At 35.8% G+C, this 27,942-nt stretch overlaps 1 protein-coding gene across 1 annotated transcript in view; it reads left to right on the top strand.

Annotated features, from left to right (window-relative positions):
- The window catches only part of LOC130228797 (unconventional myosin-XIX), a 56,168-nt gene that overhangs the window by 5,729 nt on the left and 22,497 nt on the right, over positions 1-27,942 (top strand). Inside the window, exons 2-13 of the mRNA XM_056457241.1 lie at positions 3,200-3,347; positions 3,916-4,064; positions 7,333-7,446; positions 10,260-10,386; positions 10,480-10,549; positions 10,630-10,732; positions 14,417-14,513; positions 16,762-16,838; positions 19,397-19,487; positions 21,666-21,831; positions 24,467-24,540; positions 26,606-26,841. Coding sequence (XP_056313216.1) covers positions 3,200-3,347; positions 3,916-4,064; positions 7,333-7,446; positions 10,260-10,386; positions 10,480-10,549; positions 10,630-10,732; positions 14,417-14,513; positions 16,762-16,838; positions 19,397-19,487; positions 21,666-21,831; positions 24,467-24,540; positions 26,606-26,841 — 1,452 coding nt within the window. The remainder of the gene's footprint in view (positions 1-3,199; positions 3,348-3,915; positions 4,065-7,332; positions 7,447-10,259; positions 10,387-10,479; positions 10,550-10,629; positions 10,733-14,416; positions 14,514-16,761; positions 16,839-19,396; positions 19,488-21,665; positions 21,832-24,466; positions 24,541-26,605; positions 26,842-27,942) is intronic.

The following is a 27,942-nucleotide window of genomic DNA, read 5'->3' as shown; positions in this document are numbered from 1 at the left end:
ATCCACTATGAAGCGTGTATGCACTGTGACTACTTTTATATTGTAGATTAGCAGCTGAGCATTTCACTCTGTCTCGCACTGAAGCCTGTCAGTGTCGTCAACCAATCGCAGCAGGCTGTCATCGGTCCAATCAGCGCAGATTAGCTTCGCGCTGAGGAGGGGTTTGGGAACAAATGAATCACTGAACGATTCATATGGGAGTCGCTGGGATAATTAGGTAAAACTAAATGCAGATTATAAGACCATCAAAGTGTTTTTTGACCTTGCATGCATATTAGACTGTTGTTGGAGACCCTTACAACCTAAATATGACCCTATTTCATGTATAATATGGGCTTTTTAATTAAGTGAATGATTTTCATTATGATTTTTAAGACCTGTGACTGAGATATCAATCACATTTAAGCCCAAGAAATTCTAAAGTTTTACAAATTGTATTTATTTATACATTAAAGACAGCACTCTGTTATTTTACATTTGATTAATATTGAATTTCTGTTCTTCAGTGTTAGGCTCCATTGAAAACCATACATTTTTATCGTTGTTCTATTGTGCTCATCTGCTTGCAAATAGTTTTTTAAGTTTTATGCTGATGTGTGAATTCTTCTCTGGTTATCTTTTGTGCAATTATATTTAAACTGCATCTATATCGCAGAAAAACAAAATATCCCAATGTCATTTTTTTCCAATATCGTTCAGCCCTAATTTCAGGTGTGTTGCACACAGCTTTTTATGTTTCTTGTTGCTCAGTTGGAACATTTGCTGTGTCTTTAAAGTGAGAGGAAAATTGCATGCAGTTAGTCAGAAATCAAGGTGTTGGAAATATGACATGCATAGTTTTTATTGGTTGTTGCTGATTAGTTTATTTATGCATTAACACAGCTGAAATAAAACAGACTTGATGATGATATTGTAAATTATGTAACATGCACTGCATGTGGGTGGCACTGACACTGTCACCTCACAGCAAGAAGGTCGCTGGTTCAAGCCTCGGCTGGGTCAGTTGGCATTTCTGTGTGGAGTTTGCATGTTCTCCCTGTGATCGCGTGGGTTTCCTCTGGGTTTCCCCCACAAGTCCAAAGACATGCGGTACAGGTGAATTGGGTAAGCTAAAATTGTCCGTAGTGAATGTCCAAGTGTGTATGGATGTTTCCCAGTGATGGGTTGCAGCCGGTAGGGCATCCTCTGAGTAAAACATATGCTGGATAAGTTGGCGGTTCATTCTGCTGTGGCGACCCCTAATTAATAAAGGGAATAAGCTGAAAAGAAAATGAATGAATGAATATACATTATTTGTTAATTTTATTTAATTGTATTTATAAATGTGTGTATCATCTCTATTTGAAATGTGAAGTTGTACTCATTATGTACTGTTTTTATGTATATTGAGCTTGCAATGAAAATGCCGTAAGTTGCTGATGTGGCAATAAATAAATAAACAAGATGTGGTGTGCAAAATGCCATCAGGAGCTTGTACAGTTGTAGAAAATTGTTAACCTTCCTGTGAAAATTGTAATCCTTTTTTCCGAATAATTCCCAAGTCTTGTTTAATGGGGAGAAGACATTTAATGGTAGGTTTAATAACTACTTTTTATTAACTAATATCTTTGCCATGATGACAGTGCATAATATTGTGCAAGATACTATTCCGCTTAACATGCAATTTAACTAGGTTAATTAGTTTAACTGGGCAAATTAGGTTAATCAGAAAGGTCATTGTACAACACTGGTTTGTTCTGTAGTCCAGTGTTTCCCAACCCTGTTCCTGAAGGCACACCAACAGTCCACATTTTCAACCTCTCCCTAATCAAACACACCTGAATCAACTTATCATAACATCAGAAGAGACTCCAACACCTGAAGTTAATGGGTCAGTAAAGGGAGACATCCAAAATATGTACTGTTGGTGTGCCTCCAGGAACAGGGTTGGGAAACACTGCTGTAGACAGTTGAAAAAAAATACATTCTTAAGGGGGCTAATAGGCAAGGCAAGGCAAGGCAAGGCAAGTTTATTTATATAGCACATTTCATACACAGTGGCAATTCAAAGTGCTTTACATAAACAGGAATAAAAGAAACAAGTATAAGAGAAATAAAAACAAATAATAGAAATGGTAAAAATAGAAATAAAATAAAATAAAAACAGATAAAATGTGTTATAAAAGAATTAAAAAGAAGAGAAAAACATAGTAGTTCGATCTGTCGGACGTAGCACAGTGCTCATTCAGTAAAGGCACAGCTAAACAGATGTGTTTTCAGTCTTGATTTGAATGTGCCTAATGTTGGAGCACATCTGATCATTTCTGGAAGCTGATTCCAGCAGTGAGGGGCGTAGTAGCTGAAAGCCGATTCACCCTGCTTTGACTGAACTCTTGGGATTTCTAATCTATTTGATCCTAAAGATCTGAGTGATCTGTTAGGTTTGTATTCAATGAGCATATCTATAATGTATTGAGGTCCTAGGCCATTTAGTGATTTATAGACCAATAATAATACTTTAAAATCTATTCTGAATGTAACTGGGAGCCAGTGTAAAGAGGACAGGTGTGATGTGCTCTGATTTCCTGGTTCTGGTCAGAATTCTGGCCGCAGCGTTCTGGATGAGCTGCAACTGTCTGACTGTCTTTTTGGGAAGGCCAGTGAGGAGGCCATTACAGTAATCCACCCTGCTGCTGATAAAAGCATGAACAAGTTTCTCTAAGTCTTCACTGGAAACAAAGCATCTAATTCTTGCAATGTTTTTGAGATGATAGTATGCTGATTTACTAACTGTTTTGATATGACTATTGAAACTCAGATCTGACTCCAGAGTCACACCAAGATTCTTGACCTTATTTTTTGTTGTTTGACCCTTAGAGCCAAGGTACGCATTCACCTTGAGAACCTCATCTCTGTTCCCAAACGCAATCCCAATCCCAAACGTAATAATATTGACCATAGCATTTTTACATTATTTTTTCAGTCAAACTAAAAAAACAAACAAAGAATTTCTCCATATATAATAAGAAATATTATAATAATATAATAAGAAATGTCCTTGCTTCGATATTAAACATCACTTGATAAATATTTGCTAAAGAATAGAAATTTCACTGGAGGTCTAATAATATTGTCCTCCACTGTACTTGCTGCATCTTTTACAAAGCTGTTCTTTATGAATACTGTACATGCACTGAGCATTATTATTTACATCATGCAGGTAAATGGAGTAAAAAACAAAGGCCAGGGCCCAGGAAAATCTCTAAATGATTCACTTGAAGGAGACCTCAGAGACTTCCTCATCAATGAAGCTGAGCTTCACACATACGATGACCTCACCAAAGTCAACCCGGTTACACCTTCTACAGGTACAAGCCTAGACTGGAGCTTGATTTCGCATCCATTATATCCACCATCACATGCTGTGCACCAAGCATTCTCTACTGTTATTCACGTAGATTCTTTAGTACAGACTAGGGTTGTTAAAAGTATTGACCAATCTGTACGTCCATTTCCTGAGCACTGAGCATATCTTCACATTTGCTCTACAATGTCTTGCACTGACTAACTGTTGTATATGTTAGGCTTCAGCATTGATAATAGTGTAATAACAATAGTCACATCACAGCATACGCAATGTTGAGTCTGGATTGTAATTTATCATTTGCATGGGTTTTTGAGTCCTGTGACTGTAAGAGGATTTTAAAAGCATTCAGGCCTGAGAAATTAAAGCATTTGCAACTTTAATAATGATTAACTTTATCATTATTATTATTATTATTTAATAATTATACTAAATACTGTTAGACTCCTCGGGGCACAATAAAGCTCTGTTTATTTCATTGGTATGTTTTTCTTTAGCCCTAGTGTATAAGTGTATTGTGTGTCATTTGGGACGCAACTTGTTTAATAAGTGCGCTGTTTTGTGTTCGTCAGTGCTGAAATGTCTGCAGGCCAGGTACAGCGCAAAGGTTTTCTACACACACGCTGGCTGCACGCTGGTCGCCCTCAACCCCTTCCAGCCCATTCCTCACCTGTACTCTCTGGATGTGATGAGGGAATATCACTCTGCCCCACAGCCTCAGGTACAGGAACGCTGATTACAACATTTTGTAGTATAATGTTGTATATATTAAACACAACATGGAGTATATTTGCAGAATGTCCGCTGCTGTGTTTCAAATATGATTTTAATTATGAGGGAGTTAGTTTGATATCATATTTATTAATAGAAAAGAAGCTGTTACTGCCTGAGTGTGGTTAGTGTGGTTATTTAATAAAATGACTCCTACTATGATATAACAGTGCTTCCCACAGGTCTGAAATATACTTGCGGTGGTAGCTGGATTGAAACACACCGTTTACCCTCATCACATAAAAAGTTAACTATATATGCGACAAACAAAACATAATTTAATCTATAACAATAATTTTATTTATTATGACACTGCTATACACTGTTTCTTTTCAATGGGTTAAAGTAAAAAAACAAAACTGAAATCCACTATTTCTCACTATTAGTTTTATACTATTCAGGAGCCATGTGCACCCACTGACAGGTCAAATCTGCTTCTCTCGCTCTCTCAAGCTCAAAGCAAACTTAAATGCCAAAGCATTTTATATATGTAGATAAAATAGCCTATGTAATATATGAACATCCTCAAATTAATAAAATAATCAGCAAATGAGAAATAAATGACAGAAAAAGGAATAAAAACAGACAATCTCTAAAAATTATTATAATTACAAGATTAAAATGTGTGGTGTACATCTATTTTGATGACAGTGTAGACCAGTCATTTCGTTCTCTCTGAGTATATGGTAAAGTTAGTCGTTTAGTTAAAAAAAATAATTATTTAATGTTTTGTGACTGTGCTTGCGCAGTCAGCAGCAAAGCCGAGCTCACGTAAAAAGGTAATGCAAAAACGCATACGAGCTTTAGCAAAGCGAAAGCAGAAGTTAAATCCCGGACATTTTAGGAGATTTAGAAACCCGGGCGGGGCGAATTTTTTAATTCTCGAAAAGTCACGTCTCTGTGTGTCTGCAGAGCAGAGACTGTCTATGGAGTGTTGACAGTTCTCGCTCACACAGACCAAAACAGGTAAACGAGAGAAGATTTTCCTCTAGCGGATCTTTGGTTATATTGGGCAGAAACAAAAAAGAGTATAAAAGGAGGATGAGGATGTATATTTACTGTATATTTTTATACAGTAAACAACTGATTTTATTTTAAAAACTTCATAAAAGTTTGATCTGATGAACTGAATAGCCTACTCAAAGCAAAAAAACACAATACAATCAACAACCAATCCTACATTAACAACACACGGCAAGCAACGCGTTGATAATAACAAATAATCATATTAATTTACAAACAACCCAATAATTTGTTTAGCACGTGTGCGTCGCTGCTATTATGTTTACATGTGTAATATTTTTCCTGATGCGATTTAAACCAAAATACACAATGACACTTAGGGATGCACCGATACCATTTTTTTTTAACTAATCTGATCTCAAGACCAAAATTCTGAGTATCGACCGATACAGATCCGATTCCCGATACTGTGCCGTTATATTATTTATTTTTGTTTTAAACATAATAGTTTCTATAGTTCTGGTGATAAACTCAAATAATAGATCTTCTTTAGTAAAAATAACAGACTTATAGGCCTACTGTATATGACAGGCTAAAACATGACGTGTGCTGTAAACTAGGCTACATTATTTGAGCATTGGTTATGACATTGATCTGTTGTGGTCCAGTTTATGTTTCCTTTTTTAATATTAAGATTTTTCTTTGAAACCTGCAGTAGGCTACCGCTACTGACCCTAATCGTTGGTAAAGTAATCAGTCTTTTAGCAAAGCCTGATATTTTCCTGCAGGTTTGACACAGACTAAACTAAAATCTCGCTGTGAGAGACGGAGAAAGTTCAAAACAAGGTCCACTTATATGCTTCAGCACCAAAATATAATGTCTGTTAAATAATATATTAATACAAATAAAATGTCAGTGAAATATTCACAGTTTCAGAGTAGCTTATATTAGGCTAAATAATAGTCTGTTAATGACAATCCATATGCACCTGACAGTTTCACTTTAATCAGCTACTTTGACCACAATGAGCCAGGCTTTACAAACTATTCGCAGCACTGAAAGTATTCCCCTCGGAAGAATAAACTTAGTCTGAAGGATGAGAGAACAGAAATTTATTGTGAGAATAATTGGTCACACTTTACAATAGGGTTCATTAGTTAATATGAATTAATGCATTTACTAACATGAGCAAACAATGAACAATACATTTACTACAGTATTTGTTCATGTTAATTAACGTAAGTTAATGAAAATCATTAACTAATGTTAACAAGCATGGACTTGGATGTTAATAATGCATTAGTAAATAATAATGAACCTTATTGTAAAGTGTTACCGAGTAATTTTACTGAGCTGCGCACACCACATCTGTACAACCGCATGCATGCATGATGCATTGCACTTGATGCTCCGGTATCTGCGGACACTTTCAAAACTGAGTGGCATAAAGGGAAGAAATCAGTGTGTTGAGGATCTGTGCATTATTGAGCCTTTTCTAATTTAAAGTTTCAGGTAGGCCTACTTTGTGTGTGAAGCGCAGGTAATAACCATCTCTACTCCAGTGTTTGCTATCTGCTGATAACAGACACAGCGCAACATGATTTAGAAATGGTAATGAAGTCCTTGTTGCAGGTCAAAATGAAGCCATTTAATGCACAACTAAATGCATTTCTCCACTGATTAGTTAAACTAACAGGAACAAATAGTCTTGGAGAACGTTTTTCGTGGCAAACCCGCAGGCACGCAGTTTAAATTGTGAATGAATAGAGAATAAATGACAGGTGCAAGTATCGGGATCGGTACTTGACACTCTAATGACACTAATGACACTCTATCAAACATACCTACAATGATAAGGAATGTGGTTACTTACTGAGTTAATGCACTGCAATACCACATGAAGAAAGGATGGACTCTGAAGGAGTAAACAATGTGAGGAAAGCTCCATTATAGTGCACTGGACAAGTCTGAACAAGTTCAACCCACGCATGCATGAGGCAGGCAGTTCTGTACAATTACGTAACATATCGGCTTAAAGATATCGGCCTAATTTTATCATCGGACCGATAAAATAGCATTTATCAGGCAGTAATAATACGGCCGTCGATATATCGTGCGTCCCTAACATATACCTAAAAACCCGCTAAAGTTATTAGTGTAACTAATAACTTTAGCGGGTTTAAAACCTTGAAACCGGTTATAGTCCCATGCCTATTGTTCATGTAGCAATGTTAAAGCATGTGTTTGTGTGCAGGAGTTTAAGCCACACATCTTCATCGTAGCAGAGGAGGCGTATAGGAATGTGCAGGGCCAGGTGGAGCCCATGAACCAATCACTGGTCGTCTCTGGAGAGAGCGGAGCTGGGAAGGTGAGATGTGTTTGTGTTGCGTAAGCGCCTGATTCATGTTTTCCAAAGCTTCAGATTATGAATGAATGGAGATTAAAGTTGGCTTCGGTGCTTACCAAACGAATGTATATTCACCAATATAATATTGTAAAGCATCATGTTTCATTAGTAATGTTTTTTTTAAACATGAGTTACAAAATTAAATATTTCAAGCACATATTATGTTTAATGCTGACTTAAAAACAACAGAAATTTTAATGTAAACAAATATGTGCATGATATTTGTGTAATAGTAGGCGCTAAGCTAAACACAAATACATATTTTTGCGGTTATCCATGATTTAGTAGTATTGTGTTTCATTAGTAATGATTTTTAACCATTATTTGCATGAAGCAAACAAGCACATAATGCAGATTTAAAAACAACAGTAATTTTAATGCAGATAAATATGTGCATAATATCTGTATAATAGTAGTCACTAAGATACACAAAGAAGTATTTTTGGATTATGTTATCCATGAAGTAGTAGTATTGTGTTTCGTGTATATTTAATCATGAGTTGCATGAGGCAAACAAGCACATATTATGTTTAATGCTATTTTAAAACGACAGTAATTTTAATGTAAGCAAATATATGCAGGATATTTGTGTAATAGTAGGCACTAAGTTACACACAAATAAGTATTTTTGCATTGTTATCCATGATTTAGTAGCATCTATATATATATATTCTATATTCTATAATATATCTATATATTTATTTATTTATTTATTTATTTATTGTTATTTTTTATTTATTTATTGTTATTTTTGTTTATTTATTGTTATTTTTTATTTATTTATTGTTATTTTTATTTATTTATTTATTTATTGTTATTTTTATTTATTTATTTATTTATTGTTATTTTTTATTTATTTATTTTTATTTTTTTTTTATTTTTTTTTATTTTTTATTTATTTATTTTTATTTATTTTTTATTTATTTATTGTTATTTTTTATTTATTTATTGTTTTTTTTATTTATTTATTGTTTTTTATTTATTTATTGTTATTTTTTTATTTTTTATTGTTATTTTCTTATTTATTTATTGTTTTTTATTGTTATTTATTTATTTATTGTTATTTTATTTATTTATTTATTGTTATTTTTATTTATTTGTTGTTATTTATTTATTGTTATTTTTTATTTATTTATTGTTATTTTTTTATTTATTTATGGTTATTTTTTTATAGAATTTGTTAGGGTTTTTTCACCTTTATTATAATAGGACAGTAGAGATTTCAGACAGGAAAGCATTGGGAACGGAGAGAGGGGAAGGATCGGCAAAGGACCTCTAGCTAGGAATTGAACCTGAGTAGCCGCGAGCACGTCGATGCTATATGTCGGTGCACAGCACCACCAGGCTATTGGTACCGTCAGGCAAAAATAAAATATTTAAAGCACATATTATGTTTAATGTTAATATAAAACAACAGTAATTTCAACGCAAGCAAATATATGCATGATATTTGTGTAATCGTAAGCACTAAGTTACACACAAATAAGTATTTTGGATTATGTTATCCATGATTTAGTAGTATTGTGTTTCAGTAATGTTTTTTAACCATTCTTGCGTAAGGCAAAAAAATAAAAATAAATAATAAATATATATATATATATATATATATATATATATATATATATATATATATATATATATATATATATATATATATATATATATATATATATATATATAATTTTTATTTATTTATTTATTTTTAAATATAATTTTTAGAGTTTTTTCTCCTTTAATATGTAAGGACATGTTAATATATAACAACAGTAATTTTAATGTAAACAAATATGTGCGTAATATTTGTATAATAATAGTCACTAAGTTACACACAAATAACTATTTTTTTGCATTGTTATTGTGCTGGATTGTCTTTATCTAATACCCTTATTAAATAAAGAAACCAGAATCCTCCCTTGGCTATATAGTTTTATTTAGGATCGTCTTTTGTAATGTTGTTCAAGGAATAAATTAGATTCATACCTTATCTTGCAAGGTATCTTGATGGGTTCTGCAAATGAAGCCAATGTCCACTCCAGTGAAAAAAATTAATAAAATACACTTTTATTAATAAATAAAATCCAGTGAAAGAGAAGAATAAAAACAAATACAAGAACAAAACAAAATCCTTCCCTTTATCCTCCGCTGAGAATCGAGGGCCTACGACTTACAGTATGGAGAAGTCAGTGAAGCCCGCTGCTGGTTTGTATGCTCCAGCCTTTTAAGCTGTTCTCATGCATATGTAAAAGCTTTTTAGAATAACTATATCAGCCTTTGAAACAGCTATCTTTAAACATATCAACATGAGTTGTCCTCCAAAGTCAAAACCTTTAGCTGGCGGATGACATCCTTATCTGGAGAACACCCTCCCATGCTTCTTCCCGATTGCAATTGTAGCTAATTGTTAGAAGTGTCTGGACCATGTCCTCCTTTAGCATCAGCAGATGTCTGATCCACCTCAGTGCGTCGCCTTTGACCTCTTCCTATTCTCTGCCAAAAACATCTGTCTCGTTTCCTAGTCCTTCTCTTTACCTTAAGAGTTATTTGTGCAAACATAGGGCTATCCAAATACATAAGTAAAGTTTTCCATCGTCTACCATTAATGTCATTAAACCAACCAGGCACTACATTGTCGATGATTTAGAGGTATTGTGTACCATGAGGTACGAAATGAAATATCCCATACACATATTATGTTTAAAAAATCTGATTTTTTTTTCAGTGTTTATGATGCAAAGAAATTTAGACCATGTTCTCTATACAACATATCTCTCCAGACATGGACGTCGCGCTGTCTGATGAAATATTATGCCACTGTGGCCACTTCTTCTCAGAAGTGCCAGGACACTGTAGAGAAAATAGAAAGACGAGTACTGGACTCCAACCCTGTCATGGAGGCTTTCGGTAAGAATTCCAGAAGCAAAATGATCACTGAAGTAATATTTTAAGTAATATAACTCTCTCTTAATCCAAATCCTTTGTTTTCCTCTTCCTCAGGGAATGCATGCACATTACGCAACAACAACAGCAGTCGCTTCGGAAAATACATTCAGCTTCAGCTCAACAGGTCAGGCTCATTTTGTTTCATTTACTTCAGACTTAAAGCATCGTGTGATTGGTTTAAGTATTTATGATTTTATAATGCAGTTCTCAGTTGCTGGTTGGAGCGTCGGTGCAGACGTATCTTTTGGAGAAGACCAGAGTGGCTTTCCAAGCACCAAATGAGAGAAATTTCCACATATTCTACCAGGTAAAATATTCACCTAACCTTATAAAAATACTTCTTTTGTCATTTTTACTGAGATTACAAATAATCTAAAATATATTTCATGCTAATGCTTATTTAACTTGGTCGAGTAAACTAAGTATTTACTTATTTAATGATAATTGAAGGTGGAGATGGTCAAAAATAGGTATAGTGGGAGTCTTTAAATTCATATTCCTGAGACGAAATATCACAAAATACACATAGAAACATTATTTTTAGAGATAACTTGATCAGATTTGTATTATTTATTTATTTGAGTAAGTTTTATGTATGTTTTCTTAGTATAATGTACTTTATTTTTGTATTGATAGTCACTTGTACAGCACTTTGGTCAACCCTGGTTGTTTTTAAATGTGCTGTCTTGTGTTTTTATTTTTTATAAATGTGCTTTTTGCCTGTTTTGCATTATAAAAGGTCATATTTTGGTTTTGGGGGTCTCCAACAACAGGCTGATATGCATGCAAGGTCAAAAACACTTTCATTTTCTTATAATCTGCATTTAATTTTGCCTAATTATCCCAACGACTCTCATATGATTTGTTCAGCGATTCATTTGTTTAAAACCCCTCTTTTGCATGACACTAATCTGCGCTGATTGGTCCGATGACCCAGTCTGTTGTGATTGGTTGACTGCATTCAGCATGAGATGGGGAGAAATGCCCACCACGGTTATGAAGTAGCCAGAGTTCAGAATATATGTGTGAGTCCCATGCAGGAATGCATTAAAGCAATGCAGTTAAACACCAGCATATTGCTCTATTCTTTTAACCTTAAGTAATAACAATGACACTACATTCACTATTATGGCCCGTTTCCACTGACTGGTACGGGTCACCTTTATCAGGCTTGCATTTCCACTTTCTAAAGCAGGGGTGTCCCAACTCGGTCCTGGAGGGCCGGTGTCCTGCAGATTTTAGCTCCAACTTGCCTCAACACACCTGCAAGGATGTTTCAAGAAAGTCTAGTAAGAGCTTGATTAGCTAGCTCAGGTGTGTCTGATTGGGGTTGGGACTAAACTTTGCAGGACACCGGCCCTCCAGTTTGGACATGCCTGGTCTAAAGGGTACCAAGGGTTTTTTGTGGGTGTAGTGTATGACAGAAAGTTTCAGTCGACGTCATTCTCACTCGAGGAAATCTCGCTCAAAGTAAAGCTTTACGGGTCGTTCACATATCGTATGAGAAGCACTTTTCACTAAACAGATGCTTTATACACATAAATAGTGCTGTATAAATGTTTATTACTTTTGTTAAACTTTTCTATGAACATGATTTGATTATAACTGCAGATCAATGATAGCCTACTGTAACATCTGCAGTTATATTAAATAAGTAAAGCAACATATATGAACACATACAGACCCTTACAGTCTCAGATATGTTACAGAAAAACTACACACAGACATTTAATCCTTATTTGCGTTCAAAAACAATGCATAACATATAGCCCAGTCAGTGCAAACCTCTCATCTGTGTCTTTAATCTTCACGAGCACATGTAACCTCCGTTAGAATGTAATCTGCCGCTGAGACTGCAGCTCTGCACAGGACGTTTGGCCAGCGGAGAAATTAAAATAGTCGTGCCCAGTCTGGTTTCTCTCAAGGTTTTTTTTCTTCACTTCCGCCATTAGTGAAGTTTTTTTTCCTCTCCGCTGTCGCCACTGGCTTGCATGGTTCCGGATCTGTAGAGCTGTGCATCGTTGGATTTGCTCTTCAGTGTTTGGACTCTCAGTAGTGATTATTAACCACACTGAACTGAGCTAAACTGAACTGAACTTAAACACTGAAAACTGAACTACACTGTTCCTATTTACTGTGACCTTATATGTGAAGCTGCTTTGACACAATCTACATTGTATAAGCGCTATACAAATAAAGGTGAATTGAATTGATTTAATTCTGTCATTCCAAGTTCATAATAATCCAAAAGGCAGTGATAAACACGGCAGTTTGTTCATGGTTTAGGTTGGTATAAGAATCATGTGCTTCTTCTTTGTATTTTTCCTGCTTCACTCTCGCGTTTGTCTGTTTCTGAAAGGATCGAGTGTCAGAAGCACTTCAGTAATCACGAGCACGTTATAATCATCAGCTCGATAAGTTCGTTATTTCAGATATGGACGTTTATTCAAGCGCAAACGAGCTCCCTGGAGAAAGTGAAACCGCTCGCACTTTTAGGCCTCGTTAAACATGAACAGGACACGGTAGATTTTGTTCTTCTTGGCTTTGTGGCTGTACATCATGACAATGACAAGGTTTGCTTGAGCTCGGGAGGACCATGGCTTGTTATTATATGTATATATTTTTACGGTGTAATGTCTCGGCTGTGTTTTTAAAAATGGCCGTTTCTTTGTTTTCATTCTCCGCTTGTGTATGCGAAAGTGGATCCCTGAAACCAATAACGTTCAGCTGCGCTTCTAGCTCTGCCTTTTGGTATCCTTTTGTTGTGCTAGGTACCCTTTGCAAAGGGTGACCAAAAAGTCCTACGGTACAGTTCGCTTTTAGGTACACTGAAAAAAGTGTTGCATGCAAAACTGTTGCAAACAATTTATTTGTGTTGAATTTAAACAAACAAATTAAATTAAGCAATGTTCAACTTAATTTGTTTGTTTAAATTCAGCCCAAATAAATTGTTTACAACCACTTAATGTAAAAAAAATTGAGTAAATCTAAAGAATCATCTTTGAATAATTTTTTTCAGTGTACCTTTTAGGAAACGGGCTACTAATCCACACAGTGGCAAAACAATTTTGAAACTTGACCGCAGCATGTGTGTAATGCTGGCCATAGCAATGACAAACGCCAGAGGATTGCTCACAGAAATGCATTTAAATTGGTAAAGAAAGCAGCGCTCGTCACGTTTTCAATGTGGCCGTAGACGTGATATTTGATTATAAAGAGTTAACCAGGTACAGAACAAGCCATTGATTACAAGTAACAAAACACAATTTATTACATATTTTGTACATATTTAATACATATTTGGCAAGCTAGAGAAAACAAGGAGTCAACCATTTTAAACACACTCACAGCTTACAATCGGGAGAAAGAAAGGAACTGGTTCATATGAACGGTACTGACAAAAGTTCCTGTCAAGGTCTGACAAAGTCCCATACATATTATTATCAAATAGTCTTTGCTGCTAATTCTTTAATAGTAAATGGCAGTCAAATCCCCCGTTGCAGGGTAGGTTACTGTATTATCATCAGAATGTTCACTCAGTAATGTTCACTCATCTTCAGTCATGATCAATCCCATGATCACTTGCACTCTGCGTTCACGGCACCGCATATTTGGTATTGTTTCAAAAGACTCAAAGACGAATCATTTAAACGACTCTGAGTTGACTTGTTTTTTTTTTTAAAATCAGTAGATTTAAACAAGGTGCACTTTCAGATTTAAACCTCAGCAGGAGGTTTCCATTCACTTAGAGCTGTGTTACACACGGCAATGAAGCTCATTTTCAAAAAACAATAATAGGGGTTCTTAATTGAATAAATGAATGAATGAGTTAATGGAAAATTGAAGCTTTATCTTGGAGATGCAAAATGGACTTAAAATTCTAGAATCAGCCATATGGAAACATTCAAATGCATCAAGCTGTCAGTTTCATTTGCATAGATTGCATGCGTGTTGATTTGCAAGCTGATTTTTTTATTTCTTTAAATTGAAGATGATGAAGGGAGCCACAGAGAAACAGAGGCTGGAATGGATGCTGCCTTTGGGGCAAGACTTTGCTTGGCTGCCACATGCAGAGAAATCCTTAGAAGGCAAGTATCATACTTTCAAGAATTAATATTTTAAAGCATGCAAGTCAGTATTTGGAGAAATGTGAGGACATTTTATTAGAGCTGTGGGGATAAATTGAGAAATGATCTCGCCATCTGCTGGTAAAAATTAGCCTAGAGCATCGTCTGCTGTTAAAAAACTTGCCTAGAGTGCCATCTGCTGTTAAAACTAGCCTAGAGCGCCATCTATTGTAAAAAACAACCACAGCAACACTGGCCTGTTAAACACCAGCCCAAAGTGCCGTCTGATGTTGAAAACTAGCCTAGGGAACCATATGCTGTTAAACACTAGCCTAGAGCATCATCTCCAGTTAAAAAGTAGCCTAGAGCACCATCTATTGGAAAAACCACTAGCCTAGATTGCTGTCTGCTGTTTAAAAACTAGCCTAGAGCGCCGTCTTCTGTTTAAAAACTAGCCTAGAGCGCCGTCTTCTGTTTAAAAACTAGCCTAGAGCGCCGTCTTCTGTTTAAAAACTAGCCTAGAGCGCCGTCTGCTGTTTAAAAACTAGCCAAAAGAGTTATCTGCTGTTTAAAACAGTGGCCTAGAGCGCCATCTGCTGTTCAAACCAACCTAGAGTGCCAACTGCTGCTAAAAACACTAGCTTAGTGCATTATCTGCAGTTAAACATTAGCCTAGAGAGCTGTCTGTTGTTATAAACTAGTCTAGAGCGCAGTCTTCTGTTTAAAATCTAGCCTAGAGCACCGTCTGCTGTTGAAAACAAACCTAGAGTGCCGTCTGCTGGTGAAAACTAGCCTAAAGCACCATCTGGTGTTAAAACCAGCCTAGAGCGCCACCTCGTGTTAAACACTATCCTAGAGCGCTGTCTGCTGTTAAACACCAGCCTAGAGTGCTGTCTGCTATAAAACACTAGTCTAGAGTGCCATCTACTGTTAAAAACTGGCCTAGAGCACCATCTGCTGTTAAACTCTAGCCTAGAGCACCATCTACTGCTAAAAACTACCATAGAGTGCCGTCTGCTGTTAAACATTAGCCTAGAGCGCCATCTACTGTTGAAAACTAGCCTAGGGTGCCATCTACTGTTAAACACCAGCGTAGAGTGCTGTCTGCTATAAAACACTAGCCTAGAGTGCTATCTACTGTTAAAAACTCGCCTAGAGCACCATCTACTGTTAAAAACTACCATAGAGTGCCGTCTGCTGTTAAACACTAGCCTAGAGCACCATCTACTGTTGAAAACTAGCCTAGGGTGCCATCTACTGTCAAACGCTAGCCTAGAGCGCCATCTACTGTTGAAAACTAGACTAGGGAGCCATCTACTGTTAAACACTAGCCTAGAGCGCCATCTACTGTTGAAAACTAGCCTAGGGCGCCATCTACTGTTAAACACTAGCCTAGAGCGCCATCTACTGTTGAAAACTAGCTTAGAGCGCCATCTACTGTTAAACACTAGCCTAGAGCGTTGTCTGCTGTTAAACACTAGCCTAGACCATCATCTACTGGGGTTGGGCGATGTCCAATCACTTTTTTCTGCGGGACTCTGGCATGAATAGGCAGAGTGATCTGTGTTGTTATAATGGCGTCGACAAACTTGGTTGGTAAAAAAAGGTGCACAACCAACAGGAACCAACCAACAGTCTCTGAGGTTTTCGCTAAATTCACTAAGTACAAGCGTGACAGATTGAAGCAGTGTACTGACGCTGCGACACGTTACCTGATAGCTTCAAAAGACCAAAGAGTCGTTAGATAGAGACAAGATGAATTAAATATCACGTTTAACAACTATAGTGAGACGTCATCCAGCCGAACATCCTTAATAAACTGTCTGATGTGCACTGCTCTCTAGGTTTTTGTGCTCAAGACTGCTGGAGTGTTTATTTTTCAAGAGGGTTGCTGCTGTGATAGGGTTGCTGCTGTGATTGCGATGCCAGCTCAGCAACGAGATGTTTATTGGCCATCGGCCGACCGTCTGCTGTTAGACACTAGCCTAGAGCGCCATCTACTGTTGAAAACTAACCTAGAGCACCATATATTGTTGAAAACTAGCCTAGAGCATCATCTGCTGTTAAACACTTGCCTAGAGCCCTGTCTCCTGTTTAAAGTCTAGCCTAGAACGCCGTCTGCTGTTAAAAAGCTAGCCTAGAGTGCTGTCAGAATAAATTCCAGTGAGAACTGGAGTGCATTTCAGAATCAGTGCAGATTAATTTCTCAATCTGATTTATTGCAACAGCAGCTCTAATATTTTTTGACTTTGTGTTTGTATCGGAGCAGAAGACCGTTTGCAAGAGACGGTGGAAGCCATGATCAGCCTTGGCATTGATGAAGGGAAACAGGCACAGATATTTAAGGTACATTGTGTATATATGTATATATATATATATATATATATATATATATATATATATATATATATATATATATATATATATATATATATATATATATATATATATATATATATATATATATATATATATATGTATTGTTTAAGGATAAAACCATATGAAAGCATTAGTGGTGTTTGGAGATAAATGCTGTCAATGTTGGTCAGTGATTGGTTGTTGTGTTTTTACATATTGATTAATTAAAGACCTTAAATAGTGGGCTGAGAATTAGACCTAAGAGCTGAAACGTGTGTGTGTGCGTGTGCATGTGCATGTGTGTGTGTTTATGTCATTAATAAAGTAACTTTTGCGAAGTTTTAATGCAGCTGTTTCATACATTAACAAGAAAACAAATTGTAATAGGGGTGTAACGGATCACGGTTGATCTGTGATTCGTACGGATCACAACCCATGGTTTGGAACACACCTGACCCGCGGATTAATACATTTCTTTGTACTTGTAGATTAATCCTAAATTTTTAACGATCTCAGAGAGATTGCCTCTCGCGTCATTCAAATCACATGTATGAAAGCATTTAGCTCACATGTAAAATATTATGATGACGGAAGTCATGGTGGGTTATTGCGGATGTGGTGGGTTTCCTAGGTTATTAAAGGTGTTTTCTGTCACTGCTTGTTTAGCCTGCATTAATACATTCAGTGTAAGCTGCACGAGTAATCATTAAAAGATCTGGATCTCAACACCCACGCAACATAAATGATAAATGATGATGATTTGCATATGGTAATTAATCATTTGATTCGCTGCATTCAAATCTGAGTTTGAAACAAGCAAATATCAAGAAAGAGATTCAGTCTTTAGTCTTTTGAGTTAATTATGAAGTTACAAACAGTCAAATAACACAGAAGAACTGGGAGAACAGTTTATAGTTTGGATTAAACCACTGATGTTTATGGTGATTAATATCACCGTCATATGCATTTAACTCATACCTGTCAACATTGGAATGTGAAAATAAGGGATATGCCCACCATAATAAGGGATTCCCCCGACCCCCTTTAAAAAATCCCCAAATTACTAAATCTGTTCGTCTGGAGCTGTTTCATTATAAATAAACAGTTAAATGGTCAGTAATGTTTTATTATTATCATTTACAAAAGAAAAATTAAATAGTATATATTAGCAGCAAATACATTAGCAAACAGTTCAGCTTATTAAAATTAATAGCTTTTATAATGAACTAGAATCAAGCTATCAAATCTCATTAGCCGTTTCTTCACTGTATAACTTACACATTCTGATTAAAGAGCAACGAATGAATCTCTTATTTATTTAGATTTTTAGTTTGATTATATTAAATAGCAGGTGTCACTTTAAAAATGCACACAGCTAACATTATAATGAAATCTTTCGATTGCTTTCCTAACTTTTTATGCTCATTTAGGACGAAATTAGTTGTGTTTGAAAAAAAAAAAACACACCAAGATCGACATATTTAGATATTATTATTATTATTAATTATGTGTATATGTCTGTTTGAACACGCACCCAAAACCCAGACTTTCGCTCCGCTTCAAATCGTGTGTACAAAAAAAAACGTTTGGGAAACAGCGTCTGTTTATCACTATGGAGCGCGTCAGCTGACAGTCACGCACCGCTACATGACTGTTTTGAGGATTGCATATGAAGGGGAGACGGCACCTGTAATGAAAAGGAAAGGGAATCCCGCGGTTTTCATATTTATTTCAAAGAGTTTATATGCCTAAACAAAGCAAAAGCACAGAGCAGACTCACATTTAAGAGCAAGGGGTGGCCCCTTGTGGTTTGGCGGTATGGGTTGCGTATAGGGAGGCTCGGCTCGGCTCTTTATTGTTTATTTACCACCTTTCAGAAAAAGACTGAAAATACAGGAGAAATACGGGGAAATACCATTACGGGATGATAGCGGGATAGAACTGTAAAATAGGGGAGAATCCCGGTAAAACGGGAGGGTTGACAGGTATGATTTAACTTGACACACAACAATGAAAGTTGTAGGCAGCAATTACATTATTTAACCAATAAGTGGCGACAACCAGCCATCAAAAATATGCCACTGAATAATTCTTCAATAATGATCATCTAGCAATGAAACATGAAGTTTTATGAGTGAAGAACTGAATCATTTGTTGAAAATGAGACTAAAGTAAATATGGGTTATACAAATGATAATGTTAGATTTCAGCAACAGTAGTAGGAGTGAATTTTTCACAGCACTGAATATTTTACCATTTATTTTTATTCAGCTGATTATTTCTTCATTTTATTTTTAATAAAATTACAGGCTCTAAGTTCTGTTTATTAAAACCAAAAGTGTCTTACAGTGCGTTTTTTGTTGTAAATGGAAAGCAAATTACATTTGTCTCCTCCCCTTTTTAGCTGATCTGAAAAATTGTCTGATCCGTGACAAAAAAACTATAATGTGATCCGAACCGTGAGATTTCTGATCTGTTACACCTCTACACTGTAATGTTCCTGTTTATTGAAAGGAAACTGATGTGATTTTTGTCTCTTTGGAAAGATTCTTGCAGGTCTTCTGCAGTTAGGGAACGTATACTTCAGTCCCGCACCAGAAGAGGCTCAGCCATGTGATCTCAATGGACAATCCAAAGGTGTGATGTGTTTCTGCTCTATTGTTTATTTAAAGCAAGTTCTGACAAAGAATTAGGTAGCATGACTTGCCTGCATGACTCTTGACATGATGAGGCAAAGTACTTGTATAAGTATTGCAAGTTCATTTCTGGGTTGTGAAATGTCCCCATTACATTTCTCCTTTAAAATCTCTCTTTTATTTCTTTGTTTTATAGTTTAAAGTTATTAAATATAAGATTTTTGATGTGATTTCAAAGCTTAATAATCAGCAGTTTCTTCTGTGTAACAGGATGAAATTATTCTAATATGCTCAAGACACATTTTTGATTATTATCAGTGTTGAAATTTGCTTTAAACAGTTCTGCTGCTTTTTATTTTCATGGCAACTGCTACTTTTTAATTAAATACAGTTGAAGTCAGAATTATTAGCCTCCCTTTGAATTTTATTTTCTTTTTTAAATATTTCCCAAATGATGTTTAACAGAGCAAGGAAATTTTCACAGTATGTCTGATAATATTTTTTCTTCTGGAGAAAGTCTTATTTGCTTTATTTTGGCTACAATAAAAGCAGTTTTAAATTTTTTAAAACCCATTTTAAGGTCAATATTATTAGCCCCTTTAAGCTATATTTTTATTCGATAGTCTACAGAACAAACCATCGTTATACAATAACTTGCCTGATTATCCTAACCTGCCTAGTTAACCTAATTAACCTAGTTAAGCCTTTAAATGTAACTTTAAGCTGTATAGAAGTGTCTTGAAGAATATCAAGTCTAATATTATTTACTGTCATCATGGCAAAGATAAAATAAATCAGTTATTAGAGATGAGTTATTACAACTATTCACTAGATTCACTAGTTATTATCACTAGAAATGTGTTGAAAAAATCTCTTCGCTAAACAGAAATTAAGTAAAAAAAAAAACAGGGGGGCTAATAATACTGCTGTCAGCTGTATATATACATATATGTATATATGTTTAAGTTTTTATAGCAAACAGATACAGTTCACAACATCTGCTAGACATTTGTCTCTTACAGCTTTTCAAAAAAATACAATTCAATTCAATTCCCCTTTATTTGTATAGCGCTTTTACAATGTAGATTGTGTCAAAGCAGCTTCACATAAAAGCTCACAGTAAATAGGAACAGTGTAGTTCAGTTTGTAGTGTTTAAGTTCAGTTCAGTTTAGTTCAGTTCAGTGTGGTTTAATAATCACTACTGAGAGTCCAAACACTGAAGAGCAAATCCAACAATGCGCAGCTCTACAGATCCCGAACCATACAAGCCAGTGGCGACAGCGGAGAGGGAAAAAAACTTCACTAATTGGCGAAAGTGAATAAAAAAATGTAAATAAAATAATAAAAAAAAAAGTAATATATCCATAATTGAACAGTACTTTTTATAATTTTTTTATTTACTATTGTTATTATTATTATTAATATTATTATTATTAAGTTATGCTATTTGTGATTATTATATATACATTTTTATTATTATATTATTATTTTGTCTTGTTTTAAAAGTGGAAAGTTTTTCACTTTGTCAGTCATATCAAGCATTCATGTTCTTCATTCATTTATTTATTCATTTTCCTTCGGCTTATTCTCTTATTTATCAAGGGTTGCCACAGTGGAATGAACCACCAACTATTCTAGCTTGTGTTTTACACAGCAGATGCCCTTCCAGCTGCAACCCAGTACTGGGAAATACCCATACACTTTTGCATTCACACACACACTCATACACTACGGCCAATTTGGTTTATCCAATTCCCCTATAGCGCATGTGTTTGGACTGTGGGGGAAACCGGAGCACCAGGAGGAAACCCACACCAACACTGGGAGAACATGCAAACTCCACACAGAAATGCCAGCTGATACAGTTGCGACTCGAACTAGTTACTTTCTTGCTGTGAGGCGATTGTGCTAACCACTGAGCCACCGTGCCGCCATTTATGTTCTTTTCACTTAATTAAAAATTGCTTTAAAAAAGAACATTTATTTATTATTAATTTAATTTATGTAACTGTGTGAAAGTCTTTACTATCAGTTTTGATCAAGGTAATGTGTTCTGGTTGAATGATATAAAAAAAACATTAAAATATTTTACTCCTGAGGTCATGGCATGCTGACATTCAATTATAAGTACTGAGCAACAGCAAGTGTTGATCGCTCGTCTCTTCATGTTGTGTGTAGGCTTTCTGCAGAAAACGGCGGATCTGCTGCAGGTTTCTTTAGATGAGCTGCAGTCGTGTCTTACAGTGAGAACTCTGCGTGCCGGCAAACAAAACATCCTCAAACCTTGCTCTCAGTCCGAGTGTGGCGTCCGCAGAGACTGTCTTGCTAAAGTCATTTATGCACAGTGAGTAACAGAAGAAGATATTTGTAGAATTACAGCATAGCTACAATTGTAAAGTATGCCTATTGCACAGAACACATCTCAAACATTGCTATTTTGGGGCCCCATCATAGACCCGGCGCAATACGGCGCCAGGTGTGTATGTTGTGATACGGGCACAAGTTTCATTTTAACGTTTTGTGCCACGTTGTTTAAATGGCAAATCCAGGTTTGTTGTAGTCTGTTTATTCAAGAGAATTTGTGTTTGTATAATGTTAGTATTATTTATTAGTATTTATTATGCATATTTATATTTGTTTTAGGGCTGGGCGATCCTTTAGATTTTTTTCGATTAATTTGAATTTACGTTTTAAGACATTAAATTTTTTATTAAATCGATGTATCGCAATTTTTTTTAAATAATAATATTAGATATATTATAATTGCACCAATACGCTTTGGTCCACGCTCAGTATTGAGCTGCCTGACTGCCTGTCTGGGTTTCAACTATGGTAGTAATGGACTGAACACGGAGACTGGACAGCCTAATTTAACCCAATGCATGAAGTTGTGGAGGTGCATCGCAGAGCTGGTGCAAATACAAGCATTTAAGTGTCTTAAGTTGTGTATTTTTCGCGCTTTGGTCCACTCCCTCACGCTGCCTGGCGAAGAGATTTACATTCAGACTAATATGCGACAATTAAAATGAGACATGACGTCATGCTTTACTAAGTCACGTCTGTGTGGATTGTCAAGACATATTCCCTTATCAAGTCGATAAACTCAAAACATGTATGAAGGACGTAAAAACCTGCCATGTGAAAACTGCGCCGATCTTAGTTTGGTTTGAACACGAGCAGAGGTGAGCAGCTGTAGTAGTGAAAAGTGAAAGTATGTCATTACAGTCAGTAGCGGACCTAGTTGAAAACATGAAACCCAATCAGTCAAGCAGCGTAATACATAGAGTGGTGCAAAGCCCATCAAATGATCGCAAAGAGCATCACTAAAGCCTGAAACAGTAGCCAGACTGGTCTTCCTCTCAAGAAACCTGTAAAGAACTTATCAACAACATGCTTTATGTTTGCACGATGGTCTACTAAGTGTTGTATTTTGTTTTGTTTTGTTTTTACTGTTGTAAATTTGCTTAACTTTTTGAGTTGACTGATGTAATGTGTACATTGGTTAAAATGGTTATTTTCTTACTATATATTCAGAACAGAAGAATTTAATGTTTAATTCAAATTGCACAATATTTACTTTGATATTTCATTAAAATCCTCTGCAACGATATTTAACTCGTGAATTTGTTTTACATTTATTTACACCTTGTTGATCAATTTTTGTATTGCAAGGCCATTAAAAATACAATGTTCCTTAACCAGATGGTTTTTCAAGTTACTCATAAAGAGAATGTTACTTGAGTCATGTTGTTGTAATGTTTTAAGTTGACTAGTTACACAATAAAAAAATCGAAATCGGTCAAACTTTTATGACAAAACCTAGATTTATTTTCTTTGCCATATCGCCCAGCCCTAATTTGTTTTAATAAACAGAAATTTAGATTCGTCCACCTGTCAGGTTTTGGAGATGTATGCATGACCATGGGGCATAAGAACAGGACATGTATTTGAACACGCTTCATTATTATTGTTCATTTATTCGTTTGCTGGAAATTAGAACTGAATTTATTAATAGTTTTGAAACAAATCTTTGAGCTTAACAAACGAAATTAAATAGACTAATGGAAGTCTTCAGTGGAGTGTGTGCAACACCATTTCCTTACTCCATGAAAGTAAAGGAGTAGAGTAAACACTGACTCTTAAAGGTAATGAGAGATGAGACTCTGCTTGGTTCCATGCACATCATGCACAAAACACACACAGAACTCATTAAGAGAATAAGCACAACCCTGTTAGACCATGCGCCAGGGCGCAGATCGTATTTCTCCATCCTTAAAAAAGAAAAGTGGATTAGGCCACACCCTTCATGCTTTTGCTCCATGAGCTTTCGACATCACGCTTGGATCATTAAAATAGAGCCCATTGTTTCAAATTGTCTATATAATAGAGTATGTAGAATGTTGCGTTATTTATAATATGGAGTATACTTAAAGGGAAACTTTAAATAGTACTTGGTTATTTGTTCCTGCATTGTGGAAATTATTAAACTTAGCCTAGTTTTGACAAAAAGTTGCAACTTGTGCACTATACAGTATTTTTTTTTTTTGCAAAAAGTCTTAGGTAAAACCAAGATTTATGTACAAACTCGTAGTTTATGTTTGCCTTTTTGTCCATTTTTTATTTTTTAAAATATGTTCTGGTATGTTATTTAAATATAGACCATTTTGAGGGATGTAAACAGTAACAATGGTCCCAATGCATTTCCTGTTTTACATTTTTAATTTTTATAGCTTCCGCAAATCCTAAAAGGTCCACATATTGATAAATGTAATGATAGCTGTTTTAACATGAAGTTATGATTGAATTGCCTCTTGTTACAGTTATGAAATAGTTTGAGAACAAGCAGGAAATGTTCATGGGCCAGTGACATGACCACATTGAAATGGTCTATAAGAATACTAATGTTGATCATAATTTAGCATCAATGTTTTTTATTCTAGCCAAAAGAAGCTGGAATATTTTTTCTTATTGTTTTACAGGTTATTTGACTGGTTAGTCACTTTTATCAACAACAGCATGTCTGCAGACAATTCCATGTGGTGCAACTTTATTGGTAAGTATTTTATTTAATAATATACTTCAGGGCTGCATGATACAGGTTAAATATGCGATTTTGTTGTTGAGGGTTGCGATAACAATCATTTTATGATATAACTAACTTGTAAAAGCTATTTTATCATCAATTTTTAAAAATGTCTTTTATTTATGTTACGATTATACTCTAAAAATATCTGTTAATGAACAGTTTTTGGATTTTGTGTGCTTTCCGTTTATTTATGGTGGTGAATTGCATTATGGGATGTTGATCTCCGCTCTGTTGACTTTTGATGTTGAAAATTCAACTCTTCAGTTTAACAAAGTGACTTTTAGTGACGTTTTAGCATTAATAATATAATGTCTAAGAAATAAAATCTAGAGAAATAAGTGTGTAGAATAACAGAAAATGTACTGGCAGCTTATTACAAGGTTTCTGTAGCGTAATATACAACACCAACCCACACAATATATCACTTTAAACTATTAAAAATGGTAATAAATGTCACTTTTTACAACATTTCAAGGTTAAACATTGTTGGAAGAAAGATCAATATCCCATGATGCAATTCAAAAGCAGAAATAAACAGGGAAAAATAAAAATAGGAATCACAAAATATGGAAAACTGCTCATTTTTTTAAATATTTTTTGGGGTGCACTCACACTATGCTATCCAAACTGTGTCCAGGCGCGTTTCACGGTTAGTTTGAGAAGTGTGAGTGCTCTGAATTGGGCTCAGGCGGTGTTTTAGTTGGCCGGTCCTGGCCCTCTTGGAAGAGGTGTGCCAGATTGTGGGTCACTTGGGCTCACGCTTGTAGAGCTAAACTGAAGAAGCGACGTGACTTTAAGGGACTGTTTCATATGGATTTATTAATCATTCTTACATTTCAATGAACGCAAACTGTCATAGTTTATTAAAGACGCAAATCCCTCACTGCACGACGGCTGCACCTTCAGCAAACCTCCTAATTCCTGCAGCACGAGGACTTTATGAACACTTATGAGCGTCAAAAGTGGCTGATCTGTTCGGCGAACTATTTGACTGCGTGTCACTGCAAATCAAACCACAAAAATGATGTAACTAAAGAAATGTCCACTGTGCTGAGCGAGAGCGCTTATAATAATTTATGCAGTCATGAACATGTTTTGACAGCTAATATGCTGGTTATTTGATGCTTTGCAGACACCTTTAAAAATATCAAAATGCTTTTTTTGATGCAAAATTAATTTACATTCCTTACGCCGATTACGATATTAAAATAGGCCGAGGCTACTAGCCTTCAGCCCACAACAAATGTGTAAAGTTATTGCCTATCATATTTACCAAACCGTTTACTACGAATTTTTATATATTTTAGCTCGCATGAATAATTGAATATTAATCAAATGATGTCATTACACTGCTGTGCCGTCAGCCAATCGTTGCATTGCTGATCATGATTTCGAGGATCGATAGATCTGTCCTTCACAACACATGCAGAGATCTCAGATCAGTTCATCCAGACATTTTATTCTGATGCACAAACTTGTTTGAAGAACCAAATTACCCAGAGATCAGTTATCAAGATTAAAAGATCCAGGATCTGTCAAATCATCTTAGATCATTTAAGCGAGGTACGAAGAACTGACCCCTGATTGGTCAGATTTGGATGAGCAACCTATGCATGCAGCACACAAATACATGGCACATAAAGTTAAGTTAAATTTATTGCACTTCTCTGTGATATGGATATTACATATTGTAACAGACTTCAGTTATCTTTAACGTCTTTATTTACTTTACAAAATATTTTGTATGTTATATAGTGCATTATTTCTGTCGTTTACAGGGACTTTTATTTTGAAATGGGTCTAAAAAAGTGAAAGGAAATATGATATGGTGAACAGCTGCAAAAAAGGATTGTTTATAAGTGGACACATATACTATGATTGCGATACCTTTTCAATATATTGTGCAGCCCTACTTTTGTCATACATTTATAAATACGCTACTTTCCAATCTATTTTGCATATAATTTAAATAAAAAAACAATCAAATAAAGATACTTCACAAAACACAATCCTTGGCTGCTGTCTTCTACAGGTCTGCTGGATGTGTATGGTTTTGAATGCTTCCTCCTGAACAACCTGGAGCAGCTGTGTATTAATTACGCTAACGAGAAGCTGCAGCAGCACTTCGTGGCTCATTATCTGAAGGCCCAGCAGGAGGAGTATGTGAGCGAGGGGCTGCAGTGGTCTTTCATCCGTTACCAAGACAACCAAGGCTGCCTGGACCTGATTGAAGGCAGTCCCTCCAGCATCATCTCTCTGCTCAATGAGGTCTGTGCACGCTTTTGGATAAATGAGATGCATAAATATAATCGTTATGTCAGATATTTGCGTGAGGACGATGACTTGGTCAGCAATGCTTTATAAAAATGACACATCAACTAATGTTTAACAACTAACAATACGCAATATGTCTGTTACAGCTGTTGTTAAGTAAAGGATAATTGATGACAGGCCTCTGAATTATTACACAAATAATGCACACCTGAAACTGTGATGCATTACACCTCCAGTGTGCGTTATCTTCCAATAATTTAATGGACAGGATTCAATTATTCCCACACTGTTCAGATGTTGTATTTTAAGGATGCACTCACACTAGGCTATCCGAACCGTGCCCGGTTCATTTGACAAGTGTGATTACTCTGAATTGGGCCCAGGCATGCTTCAGTTGGCTGGCCCTGGCCCAGTTGGAAGAGGTGTACCAAATCACAGTTTATTTATGCTTTGGTGCAGTATGCTTGTAGTGTGAGTGCAAAGCGCGCCTGACCGTGAAACTGAAGACACAACGAGACTTTTAAGGGACTGTTTCATATGGATTTATTGATCATTCTTATGTTTCAATGAATGTTAACTGTCATAGTTTATTAAAGATGCAATCCCCTTGCTGCACGTCAGCTGCACCTTCAGCAAATCTCCTAATACCTGCAGCACGAGGACTTTTATGAACATTTATGAGTGTCAAAAGTGGTGGATCTGTTCAGAAAAATATTTGACTGCTTGCCACTGCATTTCAAACAACTTAAAAAGTAAAGCAATGTCCACTGTGCTGAGCAAGAGTGCTTATCTTCCTGTTAAACTGAACAGTCGCATCATCGATGACGTAAGCCTGCTCCGGCTCGCAAGGCAAAATGCAGTGTGAGTGCAGGCCGAGGGGGGTTAACACGCTTCCGCACGGTTCAAGGCAACTGTACCTAGTGTGAGTACACCCTTAGACATTTGTCAGGTTTTTGTCCTCAGACTGCTCCTGTGTGTAGAATTAGTTTGTGTGTATGTATATATTATTTTATTAGCAAAATCACAGGAGTAGCAGTTTGATATAGCTTTATATCGCAGGCCAAGTACCTCAGTTCCCCTACCATCACTATATAC

Source organism: Danio aesculapii, chromosome 5 (assembly GCF_903798145.1).
Source record: "Danio aesculapii chromosome 5, fDanAes4.1, whole genome shotgun sequence".
Lineage (NCBI taxonomy): Eukaryota > Metazoa > Chordata > Actinopteri > Cypriniformes > Danionidae > Danio > Danio aesculapii.
The sequence above is the reverse complement of the archived record's forward strand: the minus strand, read 5'-3'. Positions and strand labels throughout refer to the sequence as shown.